This window comes from Colobus angolensis, unplaced genomic scaffold (assembly GCF_000951035.1).
Source record: "Colobus angolensis palliatus isolate OR3802 unplaced genomic scaffold, Cang.pa_1.0 Scaffold289, whole genome shotgun sequence".
Lineage (NCBI taxonomy): Eukaryota > Metazoa > Chordata > Mammalia > Primates > Cercopithecidae > Colobus > Colobus angolensis.
In genome coordinates this window covers 605,268-622,659 of record NW_012116143.1, presented here as the reverse complement: position 1 = coordinate 622,659, position 17,392 = coordinate 605,268, and the positions used below count along the sequence as shown (strand labels likewise).

The 17,392-nt window shown below is 39.5% G+C and overlaps 1 protein-coding gene across 3 annotated transcripts in view; it reads right to left on the bottom strand.

Annotated features, from left to right (window-relative positions):
* SLC2A2 (solute carrier family 2 (facilitated glucose transporter), member 2) overlaps positions 1-13,604 on the bottom strand; it is a 31,010-nt gene extending 17,406 nt beyond the window's left edge. For 2 of the 3 annotated variants that reach the window (XM_011948986.1, XM_011948989.1), the window contains exons 1-3: positions 13,278-13,604; positions 5,260-5,352; positions 1,156-1,418 (exon numbers count right to left, since the gene is read on the bottom strand). In XM_011948986.1, coding sequence (XP_011804376.1) covers positions 1,156-1,418; positions 5,260-5,352; positions 13,278-13,292 — 371 coding nt within the window. In that variant the 5' untranslated portion in view covers positions 13,293-13,604. The remainder of the gene's footprint in view (positions 1-1,155; positions 1,419-5,259; positions 5,353-13,277) is intronic. The other variant, XM_011948987.1, reaches the window with a different exon arrangement.
* Positions 13,605-17,392: the final 3,788 nt, after the last annotated feature.

Sequence of the window (17,392 nt, the reverse complement as noted above, 5' to 3'; positions counted from 1 at the left end):
TGAAATTATTTTTAAATTTTTTTAAATGATGAAATTCAGTTTATTAATCTGTGTTTTACAGATTATTTAAAGTTCAACTGAACATCAGCAAGTTGATTAAAAGGTAAGAAACTGACCACTGTCTTTTATGGTGGAGAAAACACCATTTCAAATAAAAATAATAATAAAATTTGGGTTACCATGATATTGTAGTTAAGAAAACTTATAGTCATATTATATAAAAGCTCCAGTATAAGAGGAAGAGTTATCAGTATTTTAATAGAGAGCTAAAAATTATAATTTATAATAGGAATTTTAAAATCTAAGTGAATTGTAATTCAGAATTATTAAACTAGTTGCCTAAATTGTTATTTACATCTTTGAAGCCATTTTCATTTTCTAAATTTTTCATATATTATTTTTATGAGAAAAAAGGTAATGTGCAAAAGTGGGCTCAAATGGGAGAAAAAATAAATCTAAAATATAATCATTTGATACTCTGGTTTTATTTCCTCTCTATATAGGGTGGGAAATTCCAACAGCTGTAGTACATTGCATGTATAAGTAAAATTTGAGAGTAAAGGAGTTCCACTGATATTTTTAATCCAAAAAACCTAACAGACACCCAAGTGATAAATGGAGGTATCTCTTGCCTCATCTCTGGTTGGGGCTTTGAGATAGCAAGCAGGACCAGCAGCCAGAAACCACATACCAAGTACATTGGGCAACTGGGAGTTGGGGATATTGACTGAACCTTTGTACTTGACTGATCCAAATGCCAAATTCTAATTTAAAAAGGAAAAACTGGATGTTTGAAAAACAGTGTGATTTGGTGAAACAAACAGTAGACTCCCAGGTTAAAAACTCTAGTCTCTTCTGCTGAGTTCCTGAGTTAACCGTTTGTGTAGTGGTCTCCTAGTATATTTTATAAATTACAAAGCTAGAGGATCAAAGCAATTATCTAGAAATACACACAAAAATCACATTTGGTATAAATGTCTGAACAATTAATCAAACTTTCATTGATTTGATCTAACATTGATATGTCTCATAGGGTCATGAGTTGCAAAACAACTCTAACGCTGTTCTGCAAGAAGATAATATTTTTCTAAACAAATGTTAAGAAAATGAAAATACACAAGTTTCTGTTTATGCTTATTTATGAAATTTGCCTACCTTCCAAGTGTGTCCCCAAGCCACCCACCAAAGAATGATGCAATCATTCCACCAACTGCAAAGCTGGATACAGACAGGGACCAGAGCATAGTGATTAGTTGAGCAGCTGCCACAGTCTCTTCGTCAGCCCAAGGGGTTGGTTTTGGGTTCATTGAGTATGCAATTGTGGGCAGTTCATCTGTACTGTTGGTAACATAGTTGTTGATAGTTTTTCGGTCATCCACTGGAACACCCAAAACATGTCTATAGTGAGATATTATTATCTAGGAGATAAAGAAAAATAGCTTTACTATTTCAAACATTCTATGTATTTTTGTTTGTTTTGTCTTTAAAGTGTTTGTTATGTGTTTAAGTAGTACCATTTCAATTTTGTGTTTTATATACATATAAACATGGATAGATTTGTTTACAGTTGGCCATATCCTATAAAACAGAGGTTATAAATTCCATTGCCAACAAGAACCAGTCAGGAACAAATAAATGAAGGGAACGTGTAATACTTTGATGACTGGGAGACTAAAATACATTTTCTACTATTTGGGACTAATACGGAACGGTCAGGATTGTAGAACTGGAGAGCAGGAGAAAGCTGCAAATGTGAAACTGGTGCTGGATGACCTTTAATTTTTTAACAGAAAGTCAGAAATCTGAGTTTTTATGTAAAATTTTTCAAGTTTTTTATATTGGCAACTATTGAAATTGAAACTATTCTGCAGGCTAGGCTGGGCATGGTGGCTCACACCTATAATCCCAGCACTTTGGGAGGCCGAGGTGGGTGGATTGCTTGAGCTCAGGAGTTTGAGACCAGGCTGGGCAACATGGTGAAACCCTGTCTCTACGAAAAATACTAAAAATTACCCAGGCATGGTGGCACACGCCTGTAGTCCCAGCTACTTGGGGGGCTGAAGCGGGAAGATTGCTTGAGCCTGGGAGGTTGAGGCTGCAGTGAGTCAAGATGGAGCCACTGCACTCCAGCCTGGGTGACAAGGTAAGACCTGGGTCTCAAAAAATATATATATTCTGCAGGCTAAAAAGATACATTTTCATGCTAGTATTACTTCTGCACAGCAGGATTTAAATTGACATATACATATTTTAACAGAATCATAAAAGTGGATATAAGAAAAAAGACTGGAAAAGTTAAGATGAGGGTCAGAAATAAAGTTAGCATACAGAATTCAAACACTAGGTGGTATATCTTTGTTGGAAGTGAGCTATAAATTTACCAGTAAACTTCCTAGCCACCAGGGCAAAGAGAGGAAAACAACCAGGTATATTATTGATGAATTCCTAAGATAACAATAACAGTGGCCCTTGAGAAGGCATTGAGACCTGAAGGAAGTTTCTCCTGTGGGTCCTCATAGAGTTAAATTTGTAACAGAATGAACAACATTGAAAACTAAATTTCATGGAGCCATATTTTGTAATGTGCTTCATATAATTCGGATGAATTATAGGACATGGGAGGAAGACGAGGCCATCTTCCTCCCATGTCATTCTTCTCAATGATGATTTGGTCACTATTTAGCATCAGTGAGCTGGGAGGGTACTCTCTGAAAAGGACCTGGAATGCAGCTGCTCTGGGTTACTAGTTATGGGCAAAGGCCTATTTGGTAATGCCAGCTGAGTGAGGGGAATAATTGAGCATCCTCTTATAAAATAATTCTGATCAAGACATTTGCCTCAGGCTGGGTACCGTAGCTCACGCCTGTAATCTAGCACTTTGGGAGGCTGAGGTGTGCAGATCATTTGAGGTCAGGAGTTTGAGACCAGCCTGGCCAATGTAGTGAAACCCTGTCTCTACTAAAAATACAATAAATTAGCCAAGCATTGTGGCTGGAGCCTGTAATCTCAGCTGCTCAGGAGGCTGAGGCAGGAGAATCACTTGAACTCAGGAAGCAGAGGTTGAAGTGAAAATCTCCAGCCTGGACGATAGAGTGAGACTTTGTCTCAAAAAACTAAAACAAAAACATTCGCCTCACTAGAAGGCTGCCTTATATGAATAATATGCATAGAAAAAAAAGCTGGAAGGAAATATCCAAAATGTTCTCAGCAGTTTGCTCATTCTGGTAGAATAATTATGGGTATTTTTTTTCTAATACTGTCTTCAGTAGGCATGTGTAATTTTCATAACCATATGAAAGTGTGATTTTAAAATCCTTTCAAATAATCCTAAACCCTTTTTTATCAGTCACTCAGCTGATAAAAAAGGGCTTAAAAATCTCTTATTTAATGGTGTTTCAGCAGCAATTTAAACACAAAAGGAAGGGCCCATATATAGAGAGAGCACTAATTTGGACGCCAGCATGGGGATCGCTGTTTTCAGCTCTGGCTCTGGGACTTCAACTGAAGGATGTGAAACCTTAGCCTAAGCTTCCCTTTAAGACTGGAGGGAATGGTTTAATTTTTAAAAATTTTTTAAATTTTTATTTATTATTATTATTTTGAGATGGAGTTTTGCTCTTGTTCCCCAGGCTGGAGTGCAATGGTACAATCTCGGCTCATTGCAACCTCTGCCTCCCAGGTTCAAGTGATTCTCCTGCCTCAGCCTCCCGAGTAGCTGGGATTACAGGCATGTGCCACCACGCCCAGCTAATTTTGTATTTTTAGTAGAGCCGAGATTTCTCCATGTTGGTCAGGCTGGTCTTGAACTCCCGACCTCCGGTGAACCGCCCACCTCAGCCTCCCAAAGTGCTGGGATTTCAGGTGTAAGCCATTGATCCCAGCCAGGGATGGTTTAATTAATGATGTGATAAGGTCTTCCACAAAAAGAGTAGGGGCTCTATTAATCAAGTCATGGTGATCCTGAATGTTAAATTGTTAAATGATGTTAAATTCTGGGAAACCTGCTAAATTGGCATGTGTTGTCATCACCCACACAAAAGAGATATGACCCTTGTCTCTTGATCCCCAGCACTATGCCCTGGATCTCTTAGCCTGCTACACTCCTGATGATTGTGGCACCTAATTGGAGCACATCTTTCAGTAGGATGTAGCCCTTTTCAGGCGATGGATTATGGTCAGCGCGTATTTCACATATCCACACCCTGCAGTATCTTTCATTTTCCTTGGGGCCCGATGTTCTAAAAGAAGCAGAGGAAATATAATGGACTTATAGAAGGCATCCAAAAAATGTTTGTACCTTCACTTTATGCCCCCTCTTCCCCAAGTTCCTCTTCTCTCTTTCATTAATTCACTCCTCCTTATTGAGTACCTTCTTTGTGCCAACTACTGTGCTTGGCACCAGTGATAGGAAGAGGAACAATTCATCAGTCCTGCCCTCAATGACCTCACAGTCTAGTTAGAGCAGAGGGGAATGAAGTCCTGGTTCCCCGACTTATGGGCTTTGGGAACTGAGAATAACATACCTCTCCCGTGTATTCATTAAATACCAGAATAAGGATGTACAAAATATATGGGAAAAATGGTTGAAGTAACTTGATTAAAAATTCACCCAAAGAGTGATCATGGAGACAATCCTAACTTTGTTGAACTTCTTGAATATTATTCTAAAGTTTTATATTACTTAACTTTGGATCACTTATGGAAGACAGGAATGGTGGGGGAAGGACCATAATCTCTTTTAGTTTAGGGCTTCTTAAGGTTTTAATATAGACTGGAAATGGGCATAATAGGGTTGTTGGGAGGATCCAGTTAGGGAGATCATATGTTAAAATACCTGATGCAAATAAGCAGGTGCTCAAAAAAATGTGCCCTGAGTGAAACATCCTTATTCCCTGGCACTTTTCATTCATATATGGCTGAGAGCTCTGAATGAATGTTGCAATGAACCCCCCCTTTTTTTTTTTAAGTTTCCTTCAGCACATGATATTCTGCCTGGAGTTTTCTGTGAGCTCAGCAAACAGCAGAGTCAGAGATTAAGAATTATTTATTGCCTCCTTTCCCCCCGCCCCTGCCCCGTGATTGTTAATTGAGGAGTAAAGGCCAAGTTATCAGCTTTGTAACAGTGCACATCGTACCTGACAGGCCAGGATGACCTTGTGTCTCCCACGTGGACACCCTTTATCCCTGTGTATGTGGAACATATGATATCTATCACTGACAGAACTTGCCAAAAAGAGAACTTGTACATATTTCACTTGCCTGTTGAGGTGCATTGATCACACCAATGTCATATCCAAACTGGAAGGAACCCAGCACAGCGGTGGTAACAGTGAAAACCAGGGTCCCAGTGACCTGCAGGGGGAGAGACACAGGGCAGGGAAACACCAGGCAATTTTAGTTTCCCATCTTTCTGCAAGGCTGCAGCTTGAACTTCTTACAGGCTCCATAGGCTGGTTCTTTCCCCTCAGTATCGATTGTAGTATGCCCTGTGCTCCAGGCTGGCAGGTGGTGTTCATACAAGAATGTGAGAGCCATTCATCATTTCCCCTATGCTGCTAAAACTCAAAGAAGTTTGGGACAGCTTCTTCCAGGGGAGGAAACAAACATTCTTTTCCATATATGTGTATGAGAATAACATACCTCTCCTGTCTATTCACTGGATAACAGAATAGGGATGTATGAAATATATGAGAAAAATCATTTAAATTACTTGATTAAAAAAATCCACCCAAATAGTCATCATGCAGAAAATCCAAACTTTGTTGTTATATATATATATATTTGTTGATATATGTTGAGATACATATATATATTCAGAATCAGGACTGAGAACTAGAATAGCTGCTGACGGAAAGGAGCCACCAAGATAGAGCCGTTGTATCATTGGGAGCAGTAAAATAAGACACCAGTAATAAAGAGATGGGGAACTCTTTTGGACGTTGACATGGTGACAAAAACACCTCAATACTCATATAAGAGGCATTAGCCTTTATCATGTTTTGCATCAACATCCAGGGAAGGGTACTTTTCAGGATTTGTATCTAGTTCAGCCTAGAGTTGTAGGATAAGGGCCATTATTTTCTCCCCAACTCCGTGTAGCTACAATGAAACTGTGTAGAAAAGGGGCAGAACATTCATCCCCATGAACATATATACACACAGTATATGATATTATGATATATGGTCTATGTGATTATGAAAGGGGCAGAACATTCATCCCCATGAACTCATGTGATAGCAAAATTGTAGAAAGAACCCAAATATTGTTCAATGGGGAATAGTCAAATAGATTCAGATACATCATAACACATACATCAGATACATATCATATGCTCTGGAGCAGTTCAAAGGAATAATAATATCATGTGTACTGACTTATTTTTAAGTGGCAAAGGAAGTTATGTAATCTAACTTTTTTTAAAGGCTTAAACATGAGTTTAATTGTTTGATTTAAAAAATCAAACAGTTATTTGATTTGTGTATGGTGTATATAATTCATAGAATGTTTTCTTGAAGAACAAATGAGTTGATGGTCCTTGAGGAGAAATGTGAGGTTGGAGAAGGAGAGTGAAGGAAATTTTTTCTTGTATTCATATGATTAGACATTTCGTAAGGAAAATATTTCATGTACATTTATATAATTTAAATTCTTTTAAAAGCTTGGGATATAGTAGGAACTTTGTTGTGTAAATGAATAAGTTACATCAACATGGATTCCAGTTCTCACTCTCTTAGTGGGTATATGACCCAAGCCACTTCCCTTATAGGAGCTTCAGTTTTTCTGTAAATTTTAAGGTGATACTAAATCCCCCTATCCTGGTATAAACCCCAGTATAAAGAATAGCAAATTAGCCAGGACCCCTCATTACCCTGAAAAGCTGGAGATCACAAACTTTACAAAGTATTACCACAGAACCACCCTGGGAGCCCATGAAATTATTTAGTCCAGTAGTTCTAAAACCAGACCCTACTGGGAGAGCCTGTTACACATGTAGCTTCTTGGAGACAGCCCCAGACCTTCTACTGGATTAGAATCTCTGGGGCAGGGATAAGGAATCTGTAGGTTTACAAAGCTTCCACCCCTTTCAGTAATATAGTGGGTATCGATACAGACTTTCCCTCCTAACACTTCCTTCTCTGAAAGAAAGGACTTCAAAGTTGGCCCCAAAGATATGGTTATATGATACATATATATTGCCCCAAAGAATAATATATATGTGATATATAATATTGTATAATATGTTTATTCGATATAAATTGGCCAGGCATAGTGGCTCACACCTGTAATCCCAGCACTTTGAGGGACTGAGGTGGGCAGATGGCTTGAGCCCAAGAGTTCGAGACCAGCCTGGGTAGCATAGCAAGACCTCGTCTCTACAAAAAAAATACAAAGATTAGCAGGGCATGGTGGTGTATGGCTGTAGTCCCAGCTACTTGGGAGGCTGAGGTGGGAGTATTGCTTGAGCCCAGGAGGTCGACGCCGCAGTGAGCTATGGTTGCACCACTGCACTCCAGCCTGGGTGACAAAGCAAGACCCTGTCTCAAAATATATATGTATATTTATTTTACATATTTATATATCATTTACATCTGATGTTTATCACTTATATCTTATATATATTTATATATCATTTATATCATATATAGATATAGCTTAACATTTTATGTTTATTACATATGAATTATATATATTAACCAAAAAATGCATACACACAGTATATGATATATGGTCTATGTTATTATGAAAAATTATGAATTATCCTCTAAAATGTAACTTGACATCTAAAACTCAGTGAGTGGCTTAGATAGCCAAAGCTAAGATGGAGTTTTATTTACTTAGTTGGTGGTTTCTCCTTAAATCCTTTTTTCCCCTCAAGCTGTTTCCAAGGATAGGGATTTTCATCCTTTTTACAGGTAGTAACCATTGTCAGAAGTGACGGGATAAGGAGTACCCTGGGAGGGCTTTAACCCACCTCCTTCATACTCTCCACCACTAAAATCAGGACAATCTGATGTGAGATGCAATGCAAACAGATTCAAAGCCTAATACTACTTATGCTTACTGCATGCCTATTCACTATGTGGATTATCTCATTTACTTCTTATATTAGTTTTCTATTGCTGCCATAACAAATTACCACCAGTGCAGCAGCTTAAACAACACACATTTATTTATCTTAAGGTTTAGCCAGGCACGGCAGCTCATGCCGATAATCCCAGCATTTGGGAGGTTGAGGCTGGAGGATTGCTTGAGGCCAGGAGTTCAAGACCAGCCTGGGCAGCATAGCGAGATGCCCATCTCTACAACAACAAAAACATCTATAGATGGAAATCTGGTACAAGTATCACTGGACTAAAATCAGGTTGTTGATAGGCTGTGTTCCTTTCTGGAGGCTGTTGGAGAAAATTTGGGTTGATGGTGGAATTCAGTTCCTTATGGTTATAGGTCTAAAGTCTGTTGTTTTGCCCTGGTTATAAACTAGGGGCCATTCCCAGCTCTAGATGCCACCAAATGTCCTTGGCTACTGGTATCCTTCTTTCATCTTTATAGCCAGTAATGAGAACGTCAAGTCCTTCTCATGTTACATCTCTCTGTCACTGACAATATTACCTTAATCTCATCTGTAAAGTCTTTTGCCACATAAAGCAAGATATTACCAGGTTCTGGCGATGAAGCTGTGGACATCTTTGGAGGATGATTATCCTGCCTACCACATTCTTCATGGCAGCACCATTAAAGTCCCCATTTTATAGATAACTAGATTAGTTTAACATCTCACAGCTAGTAAATAAAAGAACAATGACTTGATTCCAGATCTTATGCTTTTAACTTCTTGGTTATTTTGCATCCCTCATTAGTCAGATACAGACATTCAAAAGTCAAGCACATCTGAAAAATCTAGGACCATAATCTTTATAAATTAAAAAAGCTAAGAGCATACATATCCACAGAATTTACCACTTGTGGGTGTTTAGCTGTTTGGCTTCAAACACCCAGAAATCTCAACCACATTTTCCCACCACCTACCACACAAATCCCTTTCCCCCTACCTACCAGTAGAAACTTTTGGTGAGGTCTCCAGACAAAAGTCCAAAAAGGCAAAGCGTACTCAGTTGCTTATCTGTAGCTGAGCTGAAGAGGAACCTTAGGTCTTCCCACCACTAAGCCCAAGACCACAATATACTTCCCCAATGTCATCCCTGCATTTTCTTTTCTTCTGTGGCACTTGGTTTCTTAGTGACTGCCACTTGCTACTTCATCCCTGGATTTCTGCTCTCTGGGGGTTCTCTCCCTGTCCCTCTACCATACAAACATGTAATTTATTGCTCCTTATTTTAAGAGTCCAATCAGCAGCCATGCTAATGGTGAGCAGAGGCGACACAAATTGAAGTTGGGGTGATAGCGATAGCCGCAGCAGATTTACTCCCCTGTCGTCTCCATTAGTTCTCCCCTGTCACTTTACAGGGAGCCTAAGTCACAAAGTCCCACATTACTTTGACAAAAATGAAAGCTAAATTTTAAAGATGCTGGATCTCCCACCCTATTCCTTTCCAATCAAATTGTTCTAAGTCCTTGCTATAGAAATTCTGGAGCTACCTCTAAGATCAATTTCTCATTTTATTAGAATAACAAAAATAGCAACTATGAAAGATATAGGAGAGTTTTTAAACGTTTAGAAATCTTAGTGTGTTATTAAAGTTCTTGTCCTCTGGCCTTCCTGGTTTCTTTTTGAGGGTTGGCTGTGGTCCTGCCACCCCAGGGCCTGCAGTTCCTTACTTTAACTCCCCAAGATAATTTCACCAGGTTGGTCAGATAAGGAGCAATCTCATCCATTTTAAGCAGGTCACTTGAATTTCTGAGAATTTCCAACAAAAGTGATTATCCCAAATATCAAAATCTCTGAAACTATTTGATGGCATTTCCTTTTGCTTTCTTTTTCTTTATCTTTTATTTTCAGGTTTAATTCCCCTCTCTGAACTCCATGTTAAAATGGCTCCCTCCCTCTCTTCTTTCTCCAATGTTGTGAAGTGAAAAGAAGTAATGTTTATAGTCAGCCTTGTGTGTGGCTTGGCTCTAGACTTGGTCAGAGGAGGTTTTATTTCTAAGAGGGGAAATTTCTGAAAACGACCAAGTCTTAATAAGCCCTGTCAACCTTCATTCATCCACTCTAGTGTCCAAGAAGTTGACATAAGAAAAAGTACATAAGTGCCACTGAAAATAACAAGAAATTGGAGAGGATCTTAACCTGTCCAAGTTCTGAGGTTCTAAATGGTTTGCCTGTTTTCTCAGCAACCCTGTAGGTAGGAATTATTATTATCATTTCATGTATGGGGGAGCTTACATGGAAAGAGTAAATGATTTGTCCAAAGGCCACATACCCAGGAAATACAGAAGATCTTCAGGCCTTTTCTCTTAACTTCTTCATAGGCTACAAGGTGTTCAGCTTGCACTTTAAAAAATGCTGCCTTCATTAGGAGCTTCATAACTTTAAGTTAGAGAAACTAGATTCCATATCCATTTTAAAATATGCTGCTGGATAAATGTGGAAGGGCAGAATAAGCAAATGGCTGAACTTCAACATAAAATAGAATGTAGTGTTTATATTGTGGCTTATAAGTCATATAGGGTCTATTAGAAAAAACAAATAGATGTGGGAGTCAGAAAAGCTCCAAAAGAGTCCCAGCTAGGCTCCTAACATTACTGAGTCTAAGTTTCTTTGCCTAGAAATGGGTATAAAAATAGTTAACGTGATTACTGTAAAAACTAAGATAAATAATGTGGCCTTCCTATAAACAGTAAAAGGGCTACAGGACAAATGCATCTTTAATCATGTCTTTATCATCACATTCATTTCTTTTGTCAAACAACCATGTGTCAACTTTTCATACTTTACCAGTACTCTTTGCAATACCACAAAGTACGTGAAATCATTCCTGTTTTAGAGAGGAGGAAACCAGGGATCAGAGAGGATTAAGGAGCATACCTGACACCACACAGCTAGTGACAGACACTCTAGGGTGGGAACCCAGAGCTGATGATCTTAAACCCCACTGCTAACCTACAGAGCAGGTTTTTCCAGCAACTACTGATTGACTAGATAGGGAGGAGAAGCTTATACCTTTTTCTTTAAACTATATGTCTCCAAAAGCTAAACCAAAAGTGATCTTGCATGCAACTTTGGAAAATGCCAGGGGCTCACCGAGTCACAGAATTTTTAAGTTGAAAGAGACCTTAGAGAGCAATGGATTCTTGTCTGATTCCTCCATTCTTCAGTTGTAGAAACTGAGGTTTCACAGGCCAAGTTGTTTATGTTATTTGTCTGACTTCTATGAACATTTTGGGCATATTCAAAGTGACAACTCAGGTCTCTTAACCCCAGTTCCTTGCTTATCCTACTTCTTTCAAAGTCTGGATAGATTCACAAAGCTGAAAAACATTGCACTTTACCTCAGTTCTCATTCTTTCTGGGTTCCATTGTTAGGCAGTTCCTTAGTTATCAAGAAAAGATCTACAACATAATTTCAAAAGCCCCTGAAAAAATTAATGATAGTTTTGAATGAAGCTTGAACAGCTGCTATGTGCCAGACACTGCGTTAAGCACATTACCTTCCTTTTCGCAGCATCTTTCAAACTTTAGTTATTTGATTACTACCTTCATGAATTTTGCCAAATCTACATGCCAGCTCTGCAACTGTTAACTTAATATTTGTCTTTATAGTGACCTTAAAATTGTAACTACTTTAGCTTTATCCTGGGCTATAATACTCATGAAATCATGATGTGCTAATTATTCTTTAAATACACATTATATAAACACTATATAAATAGTTTTTTATACTGTTTATTTAACTTTATATATAAACATAAAACATATAAATAGTGTTTATATAATATGTATTTATATAATATGTATTTAAGGTGTTTATATATTTATAATATAATTTATATTTTATAATCAATTTATAATGTACATACTATTTAAATAATATATATTTAACACTATTAATAATTATATAACTATTAACATTAAAATATTTGTTGTCTAAGCCTCTCTAATATCATCTTATTTAATTACTCCCAAACTCTAAAGTACTAGTATAATCCCTGAATATCCCATATTATGTCACTGAGCCCAAGTTTCTTTGCCTATAAAAAGGGTATATTGTATCCCAGTATGTTCTTGTTTTCTCATAATAGAGAAAACCCAAAGCTCAGTTAAGTAACGTAACCCAGGCCTCACAGCAGGTTACTGGCATTGCTAGAACCCAGATCCAAGTCTGGCTGACTCCAAAGCCAGTGCTGCTAACCATGCCATCTAATGACATAAAGGAATGTTCAACAGAGTAAGTTGCACCAGATCAGAACTTAAAGGTGAGACTCTACAGGGCACAGATTGATTAACTTATATTATTGTGTGTACAGGGGTGGGTGAGTTTATTTAGGAACCATGTATAAGGGAGCAAGGACACTATATCCTTTATATTTTTAAGTTTTTTAAGTATCATATCTAGAGAGAAGTTGAAACAGTAGTGCAGTGATCATTCCATAACCTTCGCCTTTATTCACCAATGGTTAACATTCACCACATTTGTTTAACTGTCACTCTGTGTGTGTTTGTGCGTGTGTTGTTTTGGCTGAACCATTTACAAATAAGCTGTAGACATTTGTGTCATTTTACCCCTAAGTACTTTAGCATGTACAAAGAGCAAAGACATCCTCCTGCATAATTAGATACCATTATTATAAACAAGAGTGTGTCATTGATACAGTAATATCATTTAAGATGCAGCCCATATTTAAAATTTCCCAACTGTCTCCAAAGTTCCCTTATTGCTGTTTTTTTCTTCCTTCCACAATCTAAATCATTTGTTGCGTTTCATTGTCAGTTTTTCTTAGTCCCTTTTAATCTAGAACAACCCTTCTACCTCTTTTATCTCTCCTGCACTGACATTTTTTAAGATTCCTGATGAGTTTTCATGATTAGATTTTGGTTAATCTGCCTTTTTTTTTTTTGGTTAGGAGGGGACATATTTCTTTAGTAATATGGTTATGCACAATTACTTGAAAAAACTTATGCAGACTAGTCAGTTAACAGAGCAAAAATCCTTAAAACCCCAATTACTGACTAAGAAACAGTTTTTCAATTGGCAAAGTAAAGAGAATTATTTTTGATCTGTATACCTATATCCTACCTCCCCCAAATCCTCTATATGACTTGAATGTATTCCCCTGTCTCCTGAAAACCAGAATTGAAATGAATATAATGCTGCTTTACCTTATCTTCTGTCATTGTTCTAGTTGGGAGTCTTCCTGTCAATTCCAGGTCTTGTGTGAGTGTGGCACATGCACCTGACTAACTCCTGCCTGTTTATTCGCAGCTCTGCCTAGGCCTAGTTATGCATTGCAGGAGGAGGAGCAAGGAGAGGGAGGAGTTGGGCTACCCAGACCTAAGAGTCCAAGTCTAATCTTCTCAGCAGCAGCTGAATATTGATGGAAATCTAATCAATAAGTGCTTTGCTTTAGCAACCTGTGGCTTCAATGCCTTTGTTCCACTAGGAAAGAAAATGGGAGCAGGTCCCTTAGGCATGAGTTACAAACCAGAGGCAATCACATTTCAAGGCATGTGTTATGTGGCAGTAATTGGGAGCAGGTGAAAAGAGAAATCTTTGGAGGCTTTTGTAGAAGATGAGATATGTTGAGCTGCGTGCTGTGTTGTGTAGCATGGGAGGCACACTGCACTCTGCTCCACAGAGAATTAGTGCTGTGGTGTTTCTGTTTAGAGCTGGGCTGTGTAGCCCGAGACCATTGTTGACTTGAATGGTTACCTGGATGAGCTTTGGATAGTTATGGACTTGGGTTTGAATCTCAACATTTTACTGGGGAGTATAACCTTAAGCAAGTGGCTCGCTGTGACTTTTCTCTGATTAGTTTTTAATTTTTGCCTGACAGAAGAGAAATAACACACGTTTTGTTTTGTTGAGTGGATTAAATGAGATAATATGTGAAAGTGTTTGGCATAGTCTTAACTTACAATAAGTACTTAGCAAATGGCGGTTGTTATTGTTATTACTGTTATTATTTGCTTCATGTATGTCAAGAAGCACTTGCTGGAGGCTTTAATGCAGAGTTCTCAAATAACTCTGCTCATATGGCTTGATCTTGGGCCTTTCTAAGTATCCCTTATGATATCCAAACCGCCTGGGGGTTCAGGAGATATCAAATTTATTGAGCTTTAAGTGTGCATGGCAACTGGGGCCACAGATTCCACTGAGGCTCAAATGGAGCCAGTCACCAGCAGAACAAAAATATAACAAGCAGCAACAAAATGAGGGGTGTTATGAAGAAACAGGGTGAGAAAATGAAGGATTAGAGGAGATTCAGATTTCACCTTTTTATTTTGCCACCCTGTTTTCATTTCTGTCACCTCTGCAAGGTGACACACCTGAAATGTTTGGTTTGAGAAGAGAATTCAATTCAAACCACACACTTTTACTGAGCCCTGCACAGTTCCATGCTCTGAGATGACTGAGTTAAATAAGTCACAGCCTCCTCTTGCTAGGTGTTTATAACATATAAGATGAGACATATGTAATGCAGACACAATACAGTAATTTCTTAGTGGAAAAGCATGAGCAAATATTAATAGTAACGATGGTTAATCTTTACTGAGGTCTTGCTGGGTGCCAGGTGCTGCTCTCAGCACTTGACATGGATTAACTCGTTTAGTCATAACATGAGGTGCTGTGTGTCATAGTGCCAAGCTTTGGGGAGCAGCTTTGAAGTCAGACTTTAAAGCGCGCAGGTAGCCACACTGACTTTCCGCATCAGTTTTGGCTGGTGATGGGCACGCCCAGTTGCCAGAGCGGTCCACAGTCAGGAGCGGTTCCATGGCATTTGCCAGTGACATGACATTCTGCAGGAAAGCGTCTCTGTGCCGCGTCGTAAATGATACCTGCTGCGGTTTACCAACCTTTGTCTTTTGGACCTGGCTTTTCAGAAACGAAATTTGCCTTGAGTGCGCGGGCGGCCAGTGAGCCTTTAATCTTGTGCTCAGCCTGAGCCGGCGCGGAGCGCGGCGGCAGGAAACCATTCTCTTCTCCCATTGGGAGCGCGACCCGCCATTCACCAGCGAGCCTTCGGGGGCACCCTGATCAGTTTCCTCAGGTTCAGCCAAGGCCTCTATGGTTCTGCTCTGTCTCAGAAATGAATGAGTAATCTCTGCACCATCTGGGATGTGCTAAAACTTTATCTCCGTGCGGGGAAGGGGTACGATTCAGTTACATTGATTGCACTGATTGCTTTTGTCTGCGGAGAAGTGATACCCGATTCCAGACTTTCGGGAGAGCGTGTCTTGGCGCCCACCGAGGAGCTGCAGGTCCCCTCACTGGCGTCGTTGCGCTCCTGGCTGTGGTGAAGTCAGGCTTTTTGCACTTTGCCATTGGAGTAGGCGCTATTCAATAACGTGCACGAGTGCCCGCAATCACCCGGAGATTTCCACTGGGCGGGGCAAAACCAGCTGTAGGCTTCATGCTTTTAACCCCCCTAGTTCCCATTCGGATTACTTCGCAGATTAATGTAATCTTAGTGGATGCCAAAAGTTCTAGGTGGTGACAGGACTGAACAGAGGCCCCCCTCCCCCTCCCCTTTTTTTCATTGTTATCCTTCAGTACAATGAGAATAGTTCTGTTTTTTTCTTCTTCTATAAATGAGGAGGGGAGAGTAGGGAGGAAAACCAGCTATTCCAGCATGCTGCATTCCTCTCCAGCTGGGTCAGGTGTGGTTAAGTGCAAAGGCACCTTCTGGGAACAAATTAAATGAGATCAAACTTGGCCAAGCCAGGAGTACAAGAGAATATCGGAAGGTCCCAGTCCCTGAAGGACAGTCAGTGTATTTTAAGGTTTTTGAGCCAAATTTGTCCCCATTGTAGCTTGCCAAAAAAGAGAGCAAACCCTTTACATCTCTTTACATCCTCTTCTCGCCCTCTCCACACCCTCTCCATAGATATCTCTGTGGTCTGCATCTCTTCCACGTATGTTTGCACAGCCTCCTACCCGGCTTCCCTGCTCCCATCTTACCCTGCAGTACCTTCTTGACACAGTACCTAAGATATATTTTAGAAGTTAGATCATAATACACTTCTGCTTAAAAGTCTCCATAAGGCTTCCTAGTCACCCTCAGCAAGAAATCCATGTTTCTCACCACAGCCCAAGAGGTTGACTTGGCATAGGCCCTGCGTGGCTCTGTGACCTTCTCCCCTTCCATGGGCCCAGCCACACTGGCCTCAGACTTGTCTAATATGTTCCATGGCTCAGCACCTTTGTATTCAATGAGCCTCTGCCTATAGTGCTTCTCCCTAGATTTGTATGTGGCTAGCTCCTTCTCTTCATTCAGGTGACGGCTTAGTGAGGATTCCCTAACCAGGCTTCTTAAGATAGATACCACTTACCTTCTCCAACTCATCCTTGGGCCTGTTACTCTGCTTTATTTTCTTCTTAATGCTTATGCTTGAAATTTTATTATTTGCTTGTCTATTATTGTTTGCCACTTTCCTGTGAAAGCTAAATTCCACGAATGTGGAGACCTTGTTGTTATCCCCAGTGCCTAAAATAGTGCCTGGTACATAGTAGACACTCAACAAGTACTTATTTAATAAATTAAGTCCAAAAGGGTTGTCACGTGCTTTCTTGTGTTGGGGGAAGGGGTATCTCAGGCTGGGATTTGGACATTTATTGATTTAACATTCAGTGAATGTGGTATTTGCTGAACATTTTGCTAAGCACCAGTTATAACAGTGAATAAAACAGAGTAGAGTCTCTGCGCTTGTGGGGCTTACATTGTATGAAAGAAACTAAAGAAGTTCTGGGGAAGGGAACAGGGGACACCCATTTTAGAAAAGATGTTCAGAAAAATGTTCTCTGTAGAGGTGCCTTTTTGGTTGAGACCTCAAGGCCTTGTAGGCTATAGGAATAAGTTGGGCTTCAGGTGAAGGGCAATGGGAAGTCACCAGAGATAACTAAGAATGGGAGTGATCCCGTATGATCCAATATATGTCTTAAGATTACTCATGCCATTGAGTGAGAGGTGGATTGGATGGGAGCATTTGTGGAAGAAGAGAGGTACAATTGGAACAATTCATGCTTGCTATTGACCACCAAGGCTAATAGTGGTAGCAGAGAAAGTGAAGTCCACATTCAAAATATATTTCGGTGTGCAAAGCAGATAGGACTTGCTGATAATTGCTTTTGGGAGAGGATGGAAAGAGAGAACTCGGGGTGATAGTTTGTTTTCTTTTTCTTTCTTTCTTTCTTTCCCTCTCTTTCTTTCTTTCTTTCTTTCTTTTTCTTTTCTTTTCTTTCTTTCTCCCTTCCTCCCCTCCTCCCCTCCCTTCCT